The 22,999-nt window shown below is 51.2% G+C and overlaps 2 protein-coding genes and 2 pseudogenes across 2 annotated transcripts; 1 reads left to right on the forward strand and 3 right to left on the reverse strand.

Moving 5' to 3' along the window:
* Positions 1 to 4,609: 4,609 nt before the first annotated feature.
* LOC125545575 (pentatricopeptide repeat-containing protein At2g03880, mitochondrial pseudogene) lies at positions 4,610 to 7,096 on the reverse strand (annotated as a pseudogene).
* A 154-nt stretch (positions 7,097 to 7,250) lies between these two features.
* On the reverse strand, positions 7,251 to 10,043 carry SLD5 (DNA replication protein-like protein). The gene is made up of 6 exons (XM_048709577.2): positions 9,613 to 10,043; positions 9,385 to 9,507; positions 9,194 to 9,276; positions 8,991 to 9,100; positions 7,675 to 7,750; positions 7,251 to 7,595 (listed from the first exon to the last, which is right to left on the reverse strand). Exons 1-6 carry the CDS (start codon positions 9,772 to 9,774, stop codon positions 7,496 to 7,498), a joined length of 654 nt encoding a protein of 217 aa, XP_048565534.1. The 5' UTR covers positions 9,775 to 10,043; the 3' UTR covers positions 7,251 to 7,495.
* An 8,469-nt stretch (positions 10,044 to 18,512) lies between these two features.
* Positions 18,513 to 19,355, reverse strand: LOC125547079 (uncharacterized; annotated as a pseudogene).
* A 509-nt stretch (positions 19,356 to 19,864) lies between these two features.
* LOC125547080 (uncharacterized) lies at positions 19,865 to 20,643 on the forward strand. Its single transcript, XM_087515800.1, has 2 exons — positions 19,865 to 19,893; positions 19,995 to 20,643. Exons 1-2 carry the CDS (start codon positions 19,865 to 19,867, stop codon positions 20,641 to 20,643), a joined length of 678 nt encoding a protein of 225 aa, XP_087371926.1.
* Positions 20,644 to 22,999: the final 2,356 nt, after the last annotated feature.

The following is a 22,999-nucleotide window of genomic DNA, read 5'->3' on the forward strand; positions in this document are numbered from 1 at the left end:
CTATACGACTCATGCTCGACCTTTCAGTATTCCGTGTTCCGAGGCCATGTCTGTACATGCTAGGCTCGTCAAGTCAACCTAAGTGTTTTTGCTGTGTAAATCTAGCTTACACCCGTTGTATTCGAACGTTAGAATCTATCACACCCGATCATCACGTGGTGCTTCAAAACGACGAACCTTCGCAATGGTGCACAGTTAGGGGGAACACCTTTCTTGAAATTTTAGTGAGGGATCATCTTATTTAAGCTACCGTCGTTCTAAGCAAATAAGATGTAAAACATGATAAACACCACATGCAATCAAATAGTGACATGATATGGCCAATATCATTTTGCTCCTTTTGATCTCCATCTTCGGGGCTCCATGATCATCGTTGTCACCGGCATGACACCATGATCTCCATCATCATGATCTCCATCATCGTGTCTTCTTGAAGTTGTCTCGTCATCTATTACTTCTACTACTATGGCTAACGCTTTAGCAATAAAGTAAAGTAATTACATGACATTTATGTTGACACGCAGGTCATAAATAAATTAAGACAACTCCTATGGCTCCTGCCGGTTGTCATACTCATCGACATGCAAGTCGTGATTCCTATTACAAGAACATGATCAATCTCATACATCACATATATCATTCATCACATCCTTTTGGCCATATCACATCACAAGGCATATGCTGCAAAAACAAGTTAGACGTCCTCTAATTGTCGTTGCAAGTTTTTACGTGGCTGCTATAGGTTTCTAGCAAGAACGTTTCTTACCTACGCCAAAACCACAACGTGATATGCCAATTTCTATTTACCCTTCATAAGGACCCTTTTCATCGAATCCGATCCGACTAAAGTGGGAGAGACAGACACCCGCTAGCCACCTTATGCAACTAGTGCATGTCAGTCGGTGGAACTAGTCTCACGTAAGAGTACGTGTAAGGTCGGTCCGGGCCGCTTCATCCCACGATGCCGCCGAATCAAGATAAGACTAGTAACGGCAAGTAAATTGACAAAATCAACGCCCACAACTGCTTTGTGTTCTACTCGTGCATAGAAACTACGCATAGACCTAGCTCATGATGCCACTGTTGGGGAACGTAGTAGAAATTCAAAATTTTCTACGCATCACCAAGATCAATCTATGGAGTAATCTACAAACGAGGGGAAGGAGAGTGCATCTACATACCCTTGTAGATCGCTAAGCGGAAGCGTTCAAGTGAACGGGTTTGATGGAGTCATACTCGTGGTGATCCAAATCACCGATGATCCTAGTGCCGAACGGACGGCACCTCCGTGTTCAACACACGTACAGCCCGGTGACGTCTCCTACGCCTTGATCCAGCAAGGGGAGAAGGAGAGGTTGGGGAAGACTCCATCCAGCAGCAGCACGACGGCGTGGTGGTGGTGGAGGAGCGCGGGACTCCAGCAGGGCTTTGCCAAGCACTACGAGAGACGAGGAGGAAGAGGGGTAGGGCTGCGCCAACAGGGAGATTGAATCGCGTGTTGGGCTGCCCCCTTTGCTAAAGTATATATAGGGGGAGGGGAGGGGCTGCGCCCCCACCTAGGGTTCCCTCCCTAGGGGTGGCGGCAGCCCCTAGATCCCAACTGGGAGGCGGCCAAGGGGGAGAGAGAGGGGGGCGCACCTAGGGTAGGCCTTAGGGCCCATCTGCGCCTAGGGTTTGCCCCCTCTCCCCTTGAGGACGCCTTGGGCCTTGGTGGGAGGCGCCCCAGCCCACCTAGGGGCTGGTCCCTTCCCACTATTGGCCCATGTAAGCCTCCGGGGCTGGTGGCCCCACCTGGTGGACCCCCAGACCCCTCCGGTGGTCCCGGTACACTACCGGTGATGCCCGGAACACTTCCGGTGGCCAAAACCATACTTCCTATATATTAATCTTTACCTCCGGACCATTCTGGAACTCCTCGCGACGTCCGGGATCTCATCCGGGACTCCGAACAACATTCGGTAACCGCGTACATACTTTCCCTATGACCCTAGGGTCATCGAACCTTAAGTGTGTAGACCCTGCGGGTTCGGGAACCATGCAGACATGCCCGAGACAACTCTCCGGTCAATAACCAACAGCGGGATCTGGATACCCATGTTGGCTCCCACATGCTCCATGATGATCTCATCGGATGAACCATGATGTCAAGGACTTTATCAATCCTGTATACAATTCCCTTTGTCTAGCGGTACGATACTTGCCCGGGATTCGATCGTCGGTATCCCGATACCTTGTTCAATCTCGTTACCAGCAAGTCTCTTTACTCGTTCCGTAACACGTCATCCCGTGATCAACTCCTTGATCACATTGTGCACATTATGATGATGTCCTACCGAGTGGGCCCAGAGATACCTCTCCATTTACACGGAGTGACAAATCCCAGTCTCGATTCGTGCCAACCCAACAGACACTTTCGGAGATACCTGTAGTGTACCTTTATAGCCACCCAGTTACATTGTGATGTTTGGCACACCCAAAGCACTCCTACGGTATCCGGGAGTTGCACAGTCTCATGGTCTAAGGAAATGATACTTGACATTAGAAAAGCTTTAGCAAACGAACTACACGATCTTTGTGCTAGGCTTAGGATTGGGTCTTGTCCATCACATCATTCTCCTAATGATGTGATCCCGTTATCAACGACATCCAATGTCCATGGTCAGGAAACCGTAACCATCTATTGATCAATGAGCTAGTCAACTAGAGGCTTACTAGGGACATGGTGTTGTCTATGTATCCACACATGTATCTGAGTTTCCTATCAATACAATTCTAGCATGGATAATAAAAGATTATCATGAACAAGGAAATATAATAATAACCAATTTATTATTGCCTCTAGGGCATATTTCCAACAGTGGGGTATTGGAGTAGTAGCAGCGCTGCTTACCAGTAGCGTTTTTTTGAAGCCCACGCTACTACTATTAGCAGTAGCGATGGACAGAGGCGCGCTACTGCTAGATACAGATAGCAGTAGCGCTGGTTTAAACAAGCACTACTGCTGTAAAATAGTTGTAGCGCCGTAGCAATAGCGCTGGTGCCCGCGCTACTGGTAGCTCAAAAACCAGCGCTACTGGTAAGAGTTTTCCTAGTAGTGACGATTCCTCCCTCGTCGCAGCCCCGGCGGCGCTGCGCGAATCGCCGCAGGGCGGCGCACTGGCGCTCCCTCACCATCTTCAGGGAGTCTGCGCGCGCCCATTCTAGGGTCACGTCGTCGTCGAGCTAGACGTCGGCGCCGTGCTCCGTCTTCACCGCGGGGAGGCCCGGCTCTGTCTTCACTGGCGCCAGGCCCGGCTCCGTCTTGGACTTGACGAAGCGCGGAGGAGCCAATGAGGGGGCGCGCCGGCCGCCCTCATTGATGACGATGCCGGCGCTGCGAGTGCGTCGGTCGAGCGGCGTCTCCATCGCGGGCTCGGCCTTGACGCCGAGCAGCGCCGGAGCGCCGGGCGAGTGTGAGGAAGAGCGGGAGGAGGAGGAAGAAGAGGAGGCGCCGAACCTCCTGGGCAACCATTGCCCGTCGCGTCGGCGGTGAGCCGTGGCCGTGGCAGCCGCCCTCGCCGGGGGGTATGCCAACGGCGGGTCGTTGCCGCCCTCGAGGTACGTCAGAACGCCCGTTGCTGAGTCTCCACCCCGTTGGCCTGGCGCGCATGTCCGGCGGCGCCGGGATGTTCGCCTAGAACAGGAGCCACGACTCCTGTTCGCGGAGAGATCGGCGGCCGAAGCCGTTGGCTGCGGCCTCATCGTCGGGGAATCGCTCGGCCATCGGGAGAGGGAGGGAGGGCTTGGCGGCAGCGCTCGGGAAAGGCAGGGCTCGGCAGCGGCGCTCGGGAGAGGTAGAGGGCGGGCTAGGGCTCGTGTGGCTGATGTAGCCAGAGGCGAGGGAGGCCACCGGCTTATATAGCGGCGCCGCCCCGTGTGTACGCATGCGAGGGAGGGGAGGCGTCGGCGCCGCCCCGTGAACGCGCCGCCCGTGAGGAATCACTGGTAAGGCTGACCGGCGACAGCCTTGCCATTGATTCCCCGCGGGAAACCGAAGCGTTCGGGGAAGAAGACGCGCGGTGTCGCTGACGCGGCGGGCCCGCGGCTTTTTCGCGCCAAAACCGCTCGCCCCGGCGCCCCCAGCGCGCCGGGTTCGATCTGTGTCTGCCGGCGCTAAATCCGGGCCCGCTGGAGATGCTCTTAGACGGTGCGTGGACGGGAAGATAGAGACTCGCGTGAGCGCGCAGTATATAGTGGCTGCGGGAGGCGAGGCGAGGAGAAGCCTGGGCACAGAGTGCTTGATAAGCAAAGTGAGCAACATCCGGTTATTTGCTTCGATGAATTTACAATCTCTAAAAGAAATTCGTTGGGAGAGTTTTTTTCTCTTTTATTTGATTGTGTCGACCATGATCTAAACAGAAATGGCAATGCGTGTACGTGAGGGATGCAGTTGCATGCTGTTACAATACCCTGCTTTCGGGGCCTCTTTCTTGATCGGTACTGTACTGTTCTTGCCTTAACGGAGATATATTCCCATCTGGAAACTACGGTTGCAAGAGGATGAAGGATACATACATACATCATACTCAGCTACTCCAGAGACCTATATTACGGTACAAAGGAAGTACATATACAAGCATGGAGTACTTGATTAGTTGCATGCTAAGTTTCATGCTTAGTTCATCATAATGTGTATGTGATGTGGTGTGCTGTAAACAAGGAAAAAAACAACACGCTATACAAAATAACGCCGCCCCTAAAAATATGCTTAGTGTGTTATAACACGCTATAGCATGCTATTAACAAGATATTATACACTGGTCAATTTAGCGAGACAATTCTCTAGCTGCGTAGCTAGGCCCCAGGTTAGCAGCTTGATGCTTCAGTAGAACTGTTTAGTACTGTTTGTTACTGTAGCAACGAGCTTGGTCTGGGGCGTGGCTCTGATGTGGCTACGCCACTGTAAACAATGCAGGTGTCAACGAAAAAGAGGCCGCCACTGCTGTCCATGGCTGGCGCTAGCTCATGCTCGACTTGAAGCTTATCGGTGCACCGGCTGAACCTACCTACCAGTAGTCGCCGCACGAGCACGCGCCATCCTTCATGTGATGGAAGCAGTTGGCGTCCCTCAGCACGATCTGCCTGCCGTACGCCTGGGCGACCATCTTGATCGCGGCGTGGCAGTCGCCGCACACCCGGAGGTTCTTGAACACGCGGATGGGCGCGCCGGCGGGCACGGCGAGCAGCCCGAACGCGACGGCGAGCCTCTCGCTGTGGTGCGCCAGGCCCTTCTCCCTCCCCTCCGGCCCCTCGTCCTGCAGCGCCCAGGCGGTGTCCGCCACGTACCCTTGGCCGCGGATCCTCTCCGTCATCTCCTCCACCTTCCGGTAGATCTCGGCCGCCCGCGGGTGGCCTCGGTCCTCCACGTAGAACAGGTGCGTCACGCCGTTCGCCGCCACCCAGCTGCAGCCGGGCTCCTTGGTGATCCCTCTCGCCTTCATCGACGTCCGGACCCTCGCCACGTCGCCCCACCTCCCCGCCCGCGAGTACAGGTTCGACAGCATGACGTACGGCACGGCGTCCGTGGGGTCGAGCCTCCAGACCATCCCGGCGGCGTGCTCGGCGAGCTCGGCGTTCCGGTGCGTCCGGCACGCGGCCAGCAGCGCCTTCCAGACCGTGGCGTCCAGCCTCGTCGTGCTCCGGTTCAGCAGGTCCATGGCCTCGTCGAGCCGCCCGGCGCGGCCGAGCAGGTCCACCATACACGCGTAGTGGTCCGGCCCGGGCGCGATGCCGTGGTCGGCCTGCATGGACCGGAAGTGCGCCCGGCCGGCGTCGACCAGGCCGGCGTGGCTGCACGCGAAGAGAAGGCCGATGAAGGTCACGTAGTCCGGCCGGCACCCGGACCGGACCATCTCCGCGTAGATCTCCAGCGACTCCCTGCCCCGGCCGTTCTGCGCGTACCCGACGATCAGCGCCGTCCACGTGATGGGGTCGCACCGGACCCGCATCGCGTCGAAGACCCTCTTGGCCTCGCCGAGCGAGCCGGTCTTGGCGTACATGGAGACCAGCGAGTTCCCGACGGAGAGGAACGGGTCGAGCGCGAGCCGGATCGCGGCGGCGTGCACCGACCGGCCCAGCTCGAGCGCCGTCGCCCCGGCGCACGAGCTCAGCGCGGCCGCGACGGCGAACTCGTCCGGGCCGACGCCCGCGGCGACCATGTCGCGGTAGACCCGCAGGGCCGGGTCGTGGGAGCGGGAGCGCGCGAGCCCCGTGAGGAGGGAGGTCCAGGTGACCACGTCGCGGCGCGGCATTTCGTCGAACACGGCCCGCGCGGCGCCGTGGCGGGACAGCTTGGCGTAGGCGTCGACGAGCGCGTTGGCGACGTGGAGGTGCGCGGCGAGGCCCGCGCGGAGGAGGAGGCAGTGGAGCGCGTCGGCGGGGAGCCGGAGGAGCGCGGCGGAGTTGAGGGCGGGCGGCAGGGTGTACTCGTCGGCGTGGTGGCCCCGGGCGCGCATCTCGTGGAGCAGCGCGAGCGCGCGCGGGTGCAGGCCGGCCCGGGAGCAGCGGGAGATGGCCGCGTTGTAGGCCACGCCGGCCGGCACGACCATTGCCGCCGGGTGCACGACGGGCTGAGCTCGGAGTCGGTTCGGCGTCTAGCGTGGCGACTGCCGCGTCATGTGTGCATCAGTGCGTGCTGCTGCTTCTGATATGCGATTGCTCGAGCGTTCACGGCGTCGGCGTCGGCGAGCCATCTCAGCCATGGCGGCGGGTCAGTACTTTGATCGCGGCACATATTCAACGGAATTCTTTTGTACACGACCAGCGCTCTAAATCAGCAGCACGGTTCATCCTGCCGATCGTTGGGAATTCATCAATTATCACGGGATCATCATTTTATGGCGAAACAGCTAAAACTTTTGTCAAAGCAAATATTGAGCTTCAAAAGTTTGGTGGAGTTGCACCATTGGGATCTCTAGTTTTAAATGACCGCCAACAAAGGCAGATACATGTCCAATGCAATTGGTCTCCTTTCTTCTGTTTGTATGTATTGCGCAGGGTCCAAGAAAGGGTCTAACCACTTTGGATCTATAGTACGCAGTCTTTCCCTACATTTCTGTTAGAGGCTGCTTCCAGAACTCAAACTCGTGACCTGATGGTCACAAGGCAACAACTTTACCGTTGCGCCAAGGCTCCCCTTCTATGTAGATAGATCACTGCCGAAAGCAAATATTCAGCTGGTTGGTTGATGCTGAACTTAAGTTGTCAGACAATGAAAAATCTTTTGGAGATAACTGGTGACCTTATGAACAACATAACAATCTTGATTCTTGAAGAACATGAGTTGGAGACAATTCAGACAAAGCAAAAAATACTGATACATACACGGTCTGTTCTCCTAACGGAATTCATTCTGGAGTACACACATTTGAAACGCTTCATTTCTACCTTACCAGGAATTCAGAAGATTCTGGCACTGAGGATTGATAATCTGTTTGATACTGCCTTGTGGCTCACATCAAATAAGGTCAATTCGGCCGGCCTCGACAAGGCCCTTGATGGACTTGTACCGAAGGACATACAGGTCGTCAGCAACCAAATCCACAACTTCCTCCCCTCTTCATGGAAGCAAGCACCACAGGTTAGCACAGTTCAAGGAAGTGAAATGACAAAAACCATGTGAGCTTGGGCACTTACACGTCATCTAGCTGGAATGCTCCTACGTCACTCTTGGTCTTGCAGAAGACAAATGTGTCAAGCTGAGGCTCTGGAACTGCACAAGGCATTCGAAAACCAAGTGAGATAGTGTCTCAAAGCTGATTACATGCTACAAACACATTTCTCTCACATCTTCAGCAAATCAGCAACAAAAAGGACAGAAACATTTTCAACAATAAAAACACGTACATGAACAATAAAAAAGATGTCCCAACATCTGTTGTTAACATTGGACATCATAGCTATTCTATGAACTTTATTGTACTCATGGCACTTGTTGAAAAGTAAGGTTCGGGTTTTCTCGCTAATGCCTATATACAGTACTGACTACTGAATCAGCTCCATAACGTCCATGTCAATTGTTGGTTATTACTGACTGGTAGGTTAAAATGCTAAGCTGAATATACAGCAGTAACTGGAGAACTAGGGTTACATTTTGCAACCATTGTACAAAATATAAAATCGTCAGCATGAATCTTTGGCTGACTGAGGGGGCACGTGAAAATCTGCTGACTAATCTTAGAAATGATAGAAAGACACACCATCACAGTCTAAGATTGACTCTCCTAACATGTCATGCTCTATTTGCATGTAATGTATTTTAGCGTCTTACGGCTCTGTAACTACTGCCCCAGGCTTCCCTATCATGATGTGCAGTCATGCACTTGCCTTTTCACTTCCAAATTGCATCAGAATATTATTTAAGTACATGATGAAGCCAAGCGTGATGATTCCAATAAATCTACATTGCATACAGGGATTTCAAGCTCAGGTAGGAGACAAGAAACGAATGTTAAAACCTTCAAGATAAGCTGCTTATAAAGCACATTGCTATGATCAAATGCTTTTATTAAACAAATAACAGTTACATTCCAGTGCGGCAGGCCATTTTATCCTTAGAAAACTGTTTTTACTGCTCCATTACTATTCACTAATGAGCATAGTTTTCAGGAAGGAATATTCCAGGCCAACTGAACTATATATCACCAAATGAAACTCCAAGAGGCATGAGTGTACAAGTGAGGCTTTTTTATGAACCTGGCAACTTATTTATGTTATCCAAAATCAAGTTGTAGGTGCATGTTTGTCAGTGATACCCTGACCAGGACCCAAAAAACCTATTTGTCACAGATTAACTGAATGAAATGTCAACATGTGATACATATCAAGCTGGCTTTAAATGGTGAAGTACTAATCATCATACTGAGTAGCTTATGTAATGGCTGAAGCTATAAACAACTGATGTAGTAAAGTATGACAAAGAAACATGCTAATTTCAAGATCAAGTGGAATACCCATGTCATCCTCCGTGCTCGACAAGGATTGCCTCGTTACCGAGTCATAACCGTAGGGAAGCTTCGACAGCACCGACTGCTCGAGATGCTTCTCCATGATCTCCTTGCAGCTTCCGACAGATCAAACCCAACAAGGGAGCGTTACTTCAGCCACAAAACAAGCACAAACAACCACTAGACGGTCCAATCGAGTAGAGAGGTACCTCTTGGCGAATCGCTGCTCCTGCTGCGACAGCCGGCTCAAGAGGTCCTCAGAATTGGCGATGTGGGCCATGTACTTCTCAATCTACAGACAGCAGCACGATGAGGTCAAGTAATTGCCAATGATGCAACATTTCGGTCAGTAACTGAACCGCTGCGCGGTACAGACTACAGAGACTGAATTCAACTTGACCTTCTGCAGGCGGAGCCGTAGGTAGGAGCGGAGCAGGAAGAGCGTGCGGTCGAGGTCCATCTGGTAGAGCGAGACCACCAGGTCGTCGACGCCGTTATCCGTGAAGTCATCGAGCGTCTCCTCCTGGTTTCACCGCACAGGTCGTCAAGAATCAGAAACATTCCGAATTGTGAAGAACGGGGGGCAACCAATAGAGTCAGTGAAGCGAGAAGGGGTGGGAGGGCTAACGAGGAGCTGGATCTGCTCGCGGGCGCGGGAGACGAGGGCGGAGTCGAAGTGGAGGATCTCCGGCGCGGCCTTCTCGTTGCGCCAAGCACGCTTCAGCAGCTCCACGTCCGTGGTCGCCGCGGCCGACGCGGCGGCGGAGTCCTCGTCCTCCCACGAAGACATCGTCGCCACTCCCTTCCTCTGTCGCTAACTGGCGAAGCGAGCGCCGGCGCGGCGAGGAACGAGGCGGTTAGGAAGGGGCGGCACCGGCCTGGCGAGGGCGAGTACGGACGGGGAGGGGAGCGGTGGCGCGGGGGGGGGGGGGGGGGGGGGGTCAGACTTGTACGGCGGTGGCGGTGGCGACGGCGACGGCGAGACCCGAGGAGGAGGCAAAATCGCAGGGGTTTGGGTTCGGAGTGAGGCTAGTGCTGGACTGCTGGGCCGTGAGGTGTGAGCGCTCTTCATCTGTGGGCCGAGAGCGAATAGACGAAGCGGATCGATCGAGAGAGTAGGAGTACCGCTCAAAAAAAAAAGAGAAGACAGAGAGAGAATAGGAGTGTCCACTCCAAAAGAAAAGAGAGAGAGAGTAGGAGTGTTGTCTTTCTTAAAAAAAAGTCTACGCCCACATGTGTGGCATACTAGATATCCGCTCACATATCGTGTGTGGCGTGAGTAGGAGGCAACCTACATGGACTATGTGTGGGTGGACATTAGAATTGCCCACATGTGTAGGCGCAGCTACTTCGTGTCACACGTCCAACAAATACTACTCATCCCCGCTCCGCGCATGTGGCGCGAAGCAAATATACCCACACGTCCTGGCGCAGCTACGTTAGGTACCCGCAGGATGATGATTTTGTTGCCATCCAAAATGACAGATGTAGTTATCCGGGATGGCAAATGTAATTGTAAAAGCATGTCAACTCCTTCTGTTTTGTTTAACTATAGTTGTCATGTCTAATTTATGATAGTTGTCGCGTGTAATCAAACCATAGTTGTCGTGTGTGATTAACTACTTGTCACATATGGTCAAACAATAGTTGCCACGTGTGGTCCAACCGTAGTTGCCATGTATGGTTAATCACACTTGTCATGTGTGTTTATCTGGTTGTCACATACGCGCAACTGCAGTTGTCGTCTAGCAACGAATCATAGTTGTCATGTGTGTTTACCTAGTTGCCACGTACGCGCAACTGCAGTTGCCATCAAACAATATACGAGTGTCGTGTGGGAAAAAAGCAGTTCGCCCACACGCGCGTGGACTAGGTGGTGGTTGTGTGGGCAGAAACTAGTTCGCCCACACAGCGCTGGCAAACTGCGTGCTACGGGACGTGTGGGTAAACTCTCCAATGCCCCCACACACGATGATGCCCACGTGACACTCAGATTCTAACAGATTTCTTTAGGATTCGTGCAAAACAGAATCAATGTGGATCAAGACGTGTGGGCGATGTGCAAATATGCCGCCCGTATGGGCGTTATTATTTGGGTGAAAAAAAAGAGTATGAATGTGTCCACTAAAAAAATAGAGAGAGAGAGGAGTGTGTCCACTCATTAAACCCATTAAGCTACGCATGAAGGGTGCCCAACCAGCTATGCCACGTGGCGCAAGCTGGTTGGCCGTGGTGAGAAATTTTTTAGAATTTTTTTAAATGAAGGTGTGTATTATTTTTAAAATATTTTTTCCTTTTTGGATGGAGGTGAAGACCTCTGATATTTTCTAAATGGAGGGTTATACAAAGTGGCATTCGCTGGTAGGTTGCGGTGGCATTTTTTTATTTTTTTAGATGAAGGTGAGGATTTTTTCCTGAGATTTTTTTTAGATGGAGGCGAGGACTCTATGTATTTTTTTTACGAAAATATGCACACAACTTTCTCTTAAACGGCGTCACTGGGTGGCGTCTCAACCACTAGTCAAAATTCAAAATGAGGGAGAGAGGAGAGTGTGTATAGTGTTTTTTAACAATGGTGTCTGCAGACCTTCGAATAACTAGAAGCGCGTTGCAACGGATGCTAAAATTGGTACCCTGATGACATGGATAAAGATGTATTGAGTGTCCAACAACCTATAGTTGAAATATATTCCAAATATATCGTTGCTCGGAAGAAAACCCACCTTCTTGTTGGGATTGTAGACGACGTAGTTGATGGCGATCTGGGTGTAGAGGTGGTCGGGTTCGTCCACGACCTAGACATCGAGCAACACGTGGTCCGGCCACAACACTGACTCCTTCATAGCTATGTTAACTCTCTAGTGGCAATTCAAGCAGAGCCCCATGCAGACCACGTAAAGGGGAAGATAGTTGTTGGCGCTGACCTGATCAGTATCGCATGTGTAATACAGCCAAAGGACCTGCTTCGACGCTGGTTGACGCCGCTGGCGGGCTGGACGAGTCTCAACGTTGATGGGTCGTTTTGCGAGCGCCACCATTCTGCATGTGCAGGTATGATAGTGCGTGGCTTGGGTGGTGTTTAGTTCTCTGGTTCTAGGATTTTTTGTAGTCCCAACTAAAAAATCTCTAATTCCTAAAATGTCCCTCCCTCCCTGTTTGTTTTCAGAGATTAAAAAGTCTCTAGTCTCTTCCTAGAGGTTATTAAATGACCATGTTGCTCCTGGCATATAGAAAAATAACAATTAAACAACACTATAGGATGACGGGCCAATGGGTGCATGGAGGAGCATTGTTGGAAAAGTCTCAAAAAGTTTTAAAAGGACTCTTTTTGAGAGTCTTCTTCATTTAGTCTCAAATGCCTAGTTTAGTCCCTAAAAAGTCCCTTTCGTTTGGCAAAAAAGTCTTTAAGAAAGATTTTTTTTAGTTTTTACATAAAAAAATCCCTGGAAACAAACACCCCCTTATATTGCAATCCCATATTTGTTGCATGCCGTCAGCTACGTACTTGCGCGTCTCTCCTGGAAGCAGAAATCGCTGCATGCAAGGAGGGGATTGAGCTTGCTCTTCAATGGACAACCCTGCCGATTATTATTCAGTCCGACTGCAGAGACGTCACTAATCTTATCCAATGCATGAGCAAGGACAGGTCGGTGCATTCCATGGTAATTGAGGAGATTAAGAGCCTTCTCCATGAAGGAAGGGAGTTTTTAGTCAAAGTATGTTAGGAGAGAACAAAATAATGTAAGCCATTATTTGGCTAACTTTGATAGAGGTGAGAAGCGTACTGCGGTATGGTTTCGATCTGGGCCTGGAGATGTGCTAGACCTATGTAAGGCAGACATGGTCGATGCTTGATTAATACAAACCCCCTTTCAATCGCAAAAAAAGGTACATGTATAAATAATATTATTTCTAAATATGTACTGTAATAACTTGTTTTAATTGCAATATTGGTTATTTAATCTATGTAAAATTCTAGCCCTTGTTGATGCACGGGTTGATGAGTCTAGATAACAAAGATTGAGATTAGTATGTAACGAATTACGGAACATTGAGTTTTCTTCCATTCCCTTCATAGTAAAGTTACAAGATTGAAATAGGTTTACTATAAGTAGCGTTTTCCGTAAACCCTACCGCTCTGGCGATTAGGGTTTGGCGGACCTGACGGCGCCCGCAAATTGGATCGGCGGGGCGCACCTGGGATTCTGCCGGCGGGAGGGATGGTGACACCCTCCGGCAGCGGAAGCGGGACGGCAGGGGCAACTCTGTCGCCTGGATCGGCTAGGGCGCGCCTGGAGGAACAACTCGGGAAACTCGACATCACAGAGGAAGAGGCGATGCCATTGGTGCTAGACGATCGTGTGGATGGGGCGCCAGAGAAGTGGATTGTGGCCGGAAAAGTGCTGAATCGGAATTTACTTCACATCTAGACTATCTCAAACGCCCTCCGACCTGCTTGGGGTAATCCCAAGGGTCTAGCCTTCCGGATCGTGGGAGAGAACACGTTTGTAGCGGAGTTTGCGACGAAGCGAGATCGAGATCGTGTATGGGATGGATCCCCATGGCACATCAGCAAGAACGCAGTAATTCTATCAGAGTTCGACGAGTGCATGTGCCCGTCGGAACTTAAATTCGGCAAACTCAAGGTTTGGGCCCGTGTCGTCAATCTTCCGTTCAATCTGCGCACTGAAACCTGGTGCAAGGCCATCGCGAAGCAGATTGATAAGGAGGCTAGCTCGGCCCACTTCGATCATGGGGGAGGCTACCTGCGTGCCCGTGTTACTTTGGACGTAGCCAAGCCATTGAGGAGATGGATCGTCATCAATTCTGCAAGGAGGGGCAGCATCGATCCATATGACATACAGTATGAAAACATCCCCCACTTTTGCTTCTCGTGTGGCCGATTGGGTCACTCTGACTTATTCTGTCCGACGCCTGGAACGAGAGATGAAAACGGCGATCTGCCGTTTGGCAAGGGTCTCCGTCCGCCGGAAGAGAAAAGGAAACCTGCATCTTCTGAAGGTTCCTCGAAAACCAACCAGACCAAATCAGGCAAGAATGACACAAGGAACTCAAGTAATGCAACTGAGAAGGGGGCCGAGGTCACATCCCCAGCGAAACGAACTGCACCGAAACGAAAAGGGGAGGCTCCTGCTCAAGTGTAACGCAGAATTGATTTGCCTCTTCTGACAAATCACGCTACAGCTGATACTTTGGAAGCAGAACATTCAGATGTAGCCATGCAGAAGGGTGCAGATGATGCTGAGGAAAATGATGGTACAGTGAGAGAGGTTAAGAAAAAGAAACCAACACCTACGAATTCTGAATCTTCGGCAGAGGCTGCTAGTCGGCCCTGCCCGAAGCAATGATTTGCCTAAGATGGAACTGCCGGGGGCTTGGGAACCCCGAGGCAGTTCGCGAGCTTCGCAGTGTCGTGAAGCAAGATGGCCCCGCTCTGGTTTTTGTCATGGAAACAAAGATCCGAGGGAAACGAGTGGAAAAATTGCAGCAGATGTTAGGGTTTGCTGGCTGTTTTGCTGTGGACAGCGAGGGACTAAGTGGGGGCATCGGCCTCTTTTGGTCCCGTGATGTAACAGTGGAGCTCAAGAACTACAGCTCGAGCCATATCGATGTTGTGGTCCGCGATGCACTAAACACCTCGGTGAACTGGAGGTTCACCGGGTTCTATGGAGCGCCGAGGGCAGAGAACAGACATCATAGCTGGCGATTCCTACGTACCCTACACAGCTTACCTCATTCTGAGTGGTTGTGTATGGGTGATTTCCACGAAACCCTTTATGGGGAAGAGCATTTTAGCAGTACAACTCGACCGGAGTGGCAAATGAGAGCTTTCCGCGATGTTGTCAGTGATTGTGCTTTCCAGGATTTGGGGTGGTCTGGGGTTCCCTACACATGGGACAACCGACAATCTGGTAATGCAAATGTCAAGGCTCGGCTTGATCGAGCTTTCGCTAACGAGGAGTTCCGACAGAAGTACGAGCATGCTACAGTGCGCCATGTGTGTTCCTTAGAATCTGACCACTGCTTTGTAGTGGTGGATCTTCGACACCATCCACCCAACAGACATGTTTCGAAGCCCTTTCGCTATGAGAACGTCTGGCAAACTCATAGTGACTATGAACAGCTGGTGACTGAAACTTGGCGTGCACAAGTAAAGGAGCCGGGTCTGCTCGGGGTCATGAACTCCCTAGAAGCCCTACAACATAAACTAGCACCTTGGGGGGTTCGGGAATTCGGATGCTTAACAAGGACCGTCCGTCAGCTGCAAAAACGACTTGACAGACTGCGAAGACAGTCGGTTGGACGGGGCCCTTCAGATGAAGAAAAAGCTACCATGTCAAAGCTCCGAGAGGCATTAAAGTTAGAGGAGATATGGTTCAAGCAACGATCACGTGTCCCTTGGCTTCGTGAGGGAGATCGCAACACGGCCTACTTTCAAGCGTAGGCTAAGCAATTCCAACGAATCAACAAGATCGCTAACTTACAGTGGTCTGACGGCTCAGTCTGTGCTTCGGGGGAGGAGGATAAGGAAGAGATACTTGCTTTTTATCAAAGTCTCTACAAGTCTCAGGGGTACAGCAACAGTCATGAGCTGTTATTGCATGTACCGCGCCGGGTCACGCCGGTGATGAATGATCTTCTCTGTAAACCGTTCGACGAATCAGAGATCTGGGCTTCCCTCTTTCAGATGGCCCCGTCAAAAGCGCCGGGGTTGGACGGATTTACAGCAGGTTTTTACCAACGCCATTGGGATCTTCTTAAGCAAGATATAGTCCCGGCGCTATTGGAGTTCTTAAATGGTGGTGAATTACCGACGGGACTCAATGACACTTCCATCACTTTAATCCCAAAGGTACGCCACCCGCAGAATATCTCGCAATATCGACCCATTGCTCTGTGCCCAGTACTCTATAAGATTGCTGTTAAAGCCATTACCAATCGTTTGAGGCCGTGCATGGATGAGATTATTAGCGAAGAACAAAGTGCTTTCGTCCCGGGTCGTTTGATCACAGACAATGTTCTTGTTGCATTTGAAAGTGTACATACGATGAAGAGACGGAAGAAAGGGAAAATTTTCTCATGTGCAATCAAACTGGACATGATGAAAGCTTACGATCGAGTCGAGTGGCATTTTCTTGAAGCTATGCTTTTGAGGCTCGGATTTGCTGGCAGCTTGGTGAGACTGATCATGAAGTGTGTCACATCTGTACATTTCTCCGTGCGTGTAAACGGGGAGCTGCTGCCCTACTTCACCCCGTCGAGAGGCCTTCGGCAGGGCTGCCCAGTTTCGCCATACCTTTTCTTGCTATGTGCTGAAGGCTTCTCTGCTCTGGTTAATCACTATGGAAATTTCGTTGATCGTGGCATCAGAGTGAATCACAGAGCGCCTTGGGTAAGTCATCTTTTGTTCGCTAATGATAGTTTGATTTTCATCAAGGCGACCCTCGAGAGTGCAACTAGATTGAATGACATTCTCACGATCTATGGTGCGGCCTCCAGTCATTGTGTAAACATATCAAAGAGTTCTATATATTTCAGTCCTAACACACCGGCGGCGCTCAAAGCAAGTCTGAAACAACTTCTGAATGTCCATTCCGAAGCTTTTTCTGAGCGTTACCTCGGCCTCCCCACTGCAATTGGAAGGATCTCCAGCGGAACCTTTGAACATATTGGAGATCGGGCCAAGGGTAAGATGCAAGGTTGGTCAGAACGCTTGTTTGCATGTGCCGGGAGAGAAACCCTAATCAAGTCAATCGTTCAGGCCATTCCAACTTTCAGCATGTCATGCTTTCTGTTGACCAAAAAAGTTTGCAAAGGTTTGACCTCAAACATGGCAAAATTCTGGTGGGCGAGCTCTCTGGACAGACGTGCTCTTCATTGGATTGCATGGGACAAACTTGCTACACCAAAAATCAAAGGGGGGATGGGTTTCCGTGACCTCCGACAGTTCAACATTGCCCTTCTTGGGAAACATGGCTGGAGGTTCATGACGAAACCGGACTCACTTTGCACCAGAGTTATGAAAGGAAGGTACTTTCCTGATTGTGATTTTATGCAGGCTACTATACCAAAGTCAGCGTTTGCTACTTGGAGGGCGATCGTTGCTGGTCTTCAAGCACTAGATGTTGGCCTTGTTAAGAGAATCGGTGATGGCACTACCACCTCGGTGTGGGAGGATCGATGGCTGCCGTCGACTGTATCCATGAGACCGTTATTCAGACCGCCAAATACAACGATCAACATGGTGAGCGACTTGATCGACTATGATAACTGGTCTTGGAATCGGGATCTGATCCGTGCAACCTTTATCACACCCGATGCGGAAGCGATCCTGAATATTCCCCTACGTCACGGCGGTGGGGAGGACTTTTATGCTTGGGCACATGAGAGATCCGACACTTACTCTGTTAAAATAGCCTATCGAGCTCTAATGAATCAAAAAGAGCATGCAGCTCTGGAAGAAGGGCAGGTAGCAGGACCATCAGAGAATGAACAACAGATGTGGAGTGTTTTATGGAAGCTCAAAGTAGTTCCCAAGGTCAGGGTGTTCTGGTGGCAAGTTATTCGAGGAATCATCCCAGATGAGAAGACACTCCAACATAGACACATAAAGGAGACAAGCTTATGCAAGCTCTGTCTCGCGATGGACGAGGACCTGATGCATGCATTAGTGCATTGTTCTCATGCAAGAAGTTTCTGGGAGGAGGCCCGGTTGCTTTTTGAGATATCTTTGCCTAGGCTCCACCCCAACACTTGGGCGCATGGCATACTCTGTGAGCAACACTTCTCAGAGAGAGACCGTGCCATCATCATCACAGTCATGTGGGCTATCTGGATGTCCCATAACAGGAGGACACATGATCAAGATATCATCGACCCAGCATCTTCGGTTCGGCGCATCCGGGAAGACCCGGCGTTGCTTGATATTCCCCGGCAGAGTATCATACCATTGCCGGGCCACGGTTGGCGGCCGCCCGAGACGATCTACGTCAAGGTGAACACAGACGCTGCGATCCAGCGCGATGCTGGCAATGCAGGTGCGGGTGGCGTCGCCCGCTCTTCATCAGCTTTCCTGGGTGCATGGTGCAAACCCCACATGGGGGTCACGGATCCTTTCATCGCCGAAGTGCTCTCTCTTCGGGAGGGCACCATATTTGCTAAGCTTCGAGGATTCACGCACGTGCAACTGGAAACCGGCTGTCTAGAGGCAGTAAACCTCTGGAACTCTAGCTACACTGATCTTTTGGTAGTAGCACCGATCCTGTCTGAAATTAGAGAGCTCTCTGCTAGCTTTTTGTCTTTTGATATTTCTCATGTAAGTAGAGCTGCTAACGGTCCTGCACACTTGTGTGCTAAGCGTGCATGTACGCTTAACGTGACCGAGAGCTGGCTAGATACCACTCCAAGCTTCCTGACCAGCAGCCTCTTGTCTGACTGTCCAGCGAACACTTTTATTCAATAAAGCTCTCTAAATCCCCCGCAAAAAAGAAATAGGTTTACTATACATTACATCTCACCGCCAACGTAATCTGCTTGATCGCTCAAAAAGTACAAGTAGAAGTAGTGATCCTCGAGAGGACGGCCCCGCGGCAGCGCACCCTGCTCTCTCGTCACATGCGAAGCGGACTCCCTGAACCTCCGGGCGCGCGCCCTGCCGTACGCGTCGATGTTCAGCTGCGAGACCAGGAAGAGCTCCACCTCCGCGACGAACCGCGCCGTCCGTCCATGGAGGAACGGCCTCGCGGCGTCGGACAGCGAACGCACGAACTCTTCCCTTGCTTTCTCCGGCGAGGTCTCCTTGGAAGCGTGCGGCTTCTCTGCCGTTCTCGTGGCGGAGTCGATGACGCCGAGGATGTGGTAGACTATGGCGTCGACGTCTTCGTCCCGCATGAGGGCCTGGATCTCCCGTCTCAGCCATGGCTCGAGCCACACGTTCCTCCGGAGGTACTTTCGCTGCTTTCAGTATTTCTGCATGCTCGGCTCGTCGCCTGAGACCTCTCTCGTGTTGTAGATTTGTGATATGAGCGCATGCACGTCTGAGAGGTTCCCCGGGCGGTGCTGCTCGTGCTCGATGTGATGCTGCTGGAACGACTCGCCGTCAAAGGCGTGGACGATGGACGCGTTGTCGGTCTTGCAGAGGGGGCACCTTGCCAAGGACAAGGGTGCTTCGCGCTTGCTCGCCACGATCTTCACCCACTGCGTTATGCACCTGTAGCAGAACGAGTGCAGGCAGGCGTCGAGGTAGGCCTCATCTTCGATGGCTTCGAGGCAGATGGGGCAAGCGCCCGCCGCCGCGGGCAGGTTGCTGCGGCCGCTGCCGGAGGGCGAGGCGGATGCGGCGGCCGCCATGTTTGGAACTGGAGGCCGAGACGGGTCGGCGGCGCCTTACGGTTTTGGGGCTTGCCTCGTGCCGGTTCTATGGATTCGTACATGCTGCAGCCATATATAGGCGTGCACAACGCGAGAAAAAACCAACAGAAGACCGGACACGGACTGCGATACGACCACGACATGGAAACTGATCGGCCAGTTTTAATCCTTGCCGCTGATAATTCACCCTAAGCCGATCCAGTGAATTCGCAGGCGCCGCCTTCCCTGTGGCAACTCGTCCCGTCTCGCCCCGGCTCTCCCGATCTCCGCCGCCGGCCACCACAGTACGCCGCCTCCATCCCTTCTGTAACACCCCACCAGGCCACCACACGCCAGCCGTCCGCTGCGGCCAACACTACCCTCGGTTGCCGTTGTCCCCTGCGACTGCCCCCGCCCACACCCTAGCCATCCGCTCGGCCACCATCGCTCTCCTCCGCCGCTGGCCACCATCGCTCCCCTTCCTTGCCACCACCTCCACTTCGGCTATTATGCCTAACTGTGTTCGGGGCGAAATTAGGTCAGTTTGTTGAACCGATCAGCCATGAAGGACAAAAACGGCCTAAATGTAAGTCTTGTTTCTTTTGTGCCTGACTGATTGATGTTTGTCCTACACGTCAGATTCACACGCGCTGGCAATGGAGGAGACAGGCTTAGCAAGCTGCCCAATGACCTTCTGCTCAACATTCTGAAGAGGGTGGACACACTCGATGCTATAAGGGCATGCGTCCTATCCAACGAAATGCTGAAGCTCCCTGCCATGCTCTCACAGCTCTTCCTAAGTGCTGGCTCCATTCCAGGCCGCCATGATAAAGCTCGTGTTTTCAGTCTTGGTGAATGCCTCCAAACCAACCGAGCCGTGGCTCATGTGACTGATAACATCTTGAGAACAAGGTTCCTGGATATCACCATCACCAAACTCAAAATCAGATTTGTCTTGACGCAACACGACTCTCTCGCCATTGGCAGATCTGTTGCCCGCGCCATGTCAACCCAGAAAGTTGCGGCGGCTGAATTTCAGATCACAACAGAGAAGGCTTGTAAGATCTGCTCTTCTGCAGATTTCCTCCGCTTTGGTAAGCAGTTCAATGATCTTATCGGTGCTTGTCTAGATGCATTTGTTAGCCTTAGGCGTCTGTGGCTGCGCAATATGAGGTTTGGTGAACACGACATCCCCAGCATCCTCAGCACTTGCAAGCTTTTGGAGTCCTTGCGTTTAACCGATTGCGACTCGGGGATCTATTCTGTGCTGCAAGTAGAACATGCTTAACTTGTTGAGTTCGTGGTCGACAGGGGGAAATTTGAGAGAATTGAACTGGCATATCTACCAAAACTCCAAAGGGTTTGCTATAATAGTTGGTACTCTTATAAAGATTTCCTGTATTTTCTTTTTGTACCATAGCTTTCGAAGCTCACACTTATGAAATCTGCCGGCCGTTTGCAAAAGACCCTTGAGTTAAGTCAGCTCCTTGCTAATGTTCCTTCCGTAAGCGATCTGCATCTGGATTTTGCAAGTGAAAAGGTATGAATTAGTCATTTGAATCATATATGCCCATTCTCACTCTATATATTATATGCAGCAATATTAACTTGAGTGGGTCTTCTCCGCCAATTGAGCATGTAATTTATATGCAACTTGCACCGAGTTCGTTAATTGTTTTTTTTCTATCCCAGATTTGGGTTCTACCAGAATCCCCGAAGCTGCTTACTCCTGTGCTCAGCAAACTACAGCGTGTGAATCTGGGTCATCTTTCTGAAGGATGTGATTTAGCTTGAACAATGTTTATTCTTGAAGTTGCACCGTCCCTAAAAGAGTTGTGCATTAGAGTATGGGATCATTAGTGCAACACAGTGACAGACAAAGAGTTACGGAAGAAATATGGTTTGTGCGAAAAGGCAGAGGTGAAGTGGAAGCCATATGCCCCTGATTTCAAACACAAGAATCTGGCTAAGCTCACCATCTATGGTTTCTAGCCCGACGATAACTTTGTGACCTACATCAGGCGTGTTGTGGAAGCTGCGGTTAATATGACATAGATATATCTGCATGACAGGAAGGTGTGTGGGCGTTGTAGTGACCTGGATCATGCGGTCAAGGGCAAGGTTTGTCCATCAAGATATCCACGAACCACTGAGGAGAGGAAGGGGACAACTGAGGGGCTTGGTTTGGCTTCACGTGTTGTGATTCACTTTATGTCCTAAATGAAGAATGATGTACTTTGAAAATCAACTACCCTATCATCTTTTACTTGGAAGGAGTTTCTGAACTCCATAATTCTGTAGTCACCAAGTCTACTCTTGCTTTCCTTTCTGTTGAATCTTGTACCTTGAAAAACGCCCGCCCTAATTGTGGAAACATTTATTAAGTACATCTCTGGCACATTTTTATGTTAAAACCAAATGTTCGTGATTAGAGATTACATTGTGACCCGTTGCCAATCGATTTATGATTTCTGAAGATATTATTTTGAACCCTTTCTGAACATGTTCCCCAGCATAATGTGTTGGGAGGCGACAATGGCAAGGATTTGGTGCCCGGGGGCTGAGGAGGCAATGTGTTGGGAGACGACAATGACATGGATTTGTGTCAGGGTGGTTCTGGAGGCTATTGTGAGATAGATTTGATAGAGAAGCCACTGTAGGGCGCAAGAAAGATTCTGGATATGCGCCTCGACGGTAATACTCGTGATGATTATGTATGGGGCAGAGTGCGGCATGACGTCCAGCAGCCGCTCACTAAGTTTGTAAGCATCGTTCGAGCAAAAAAGAGGCAGTTGTACCTTGTCATATATGAGAAACTGGTGAGATTTTGGAAATTATGTGACTTAGTTGGTCACGAGTTCAAGGAGTGTGGGATTGAAATACATGAGGAGAAAAACAAGAAATATGGCAATTGGCTTTATGTTGATCCTCCGAACAGGTCGCGTCCTGATGTGAGCAGAAGGAAAAGCAAAGAACAATAACCTTCCAGGACGTCTTATGCTACTACTTGGGACACGTTTGGTTGCTCGCATGTTGTTGGTTGCCTGGACTACATCAGATTATTTGCCTGCATGAACCTTAAAGCACTCCTTAGCCATGCCCGCTTGGAACGGCTGAATCGGCCGTTTTCACCGAGCCAGACTCGAGCGTTGCATGGGAGGGGTCGCAACACTGACCACCTGCGTCCACGGAGATGGCAGGAGCTTGCGCATGTCTCCCAAAAAGCAGCAGGAGGAATTAGCGTCACCTCCCATCAAATTGGTCGCCCTATATAGCCTCCCTCACCTCACCGCCAAAACTCGCCACCCCCCTCTTGAGCTTTCCCTCCGGCGCAGATCGACAAGGACGAGCAGGTAAGCGGCGCTTCTGCTCCGGTCATCGGTTGACAGCGGCGGCAATTTGACTTCTCCTCTTCTCCGGCGTGTTCAGCGCCTCCATCGCGGCTGCTCCGATGGCGCCTGTGAGTTCAGTCACCCCTTCTCTCTACTAGTTCTAGTTAGATCTGTGAGCATGTGGTAGGGCTTATATTTGTGACCATGTGTGTGAGTGTGATGTTCTGGCAGCTATTGGCGATGGATCTGAAGCAATGCTAGGAGTTGTTTCCATTTTGGTAAGGATTGGTAGCTAGTTGGTGATGGATGGAT

The sequence above is a fragment of the Triticum urartu genome, chromosome 3A (assembly GCF_056163025.1).
Source record: "Triticum urartu cultivar PI428250 chromosome 3A, HENAU_Tu73, whole genome shotgun sequence".
NCBI lineage: Eukaryota > Viridiplantae > Streptophyta > Magnoliopsida > Poales > Poaceae > Triticum > Triticum urartu.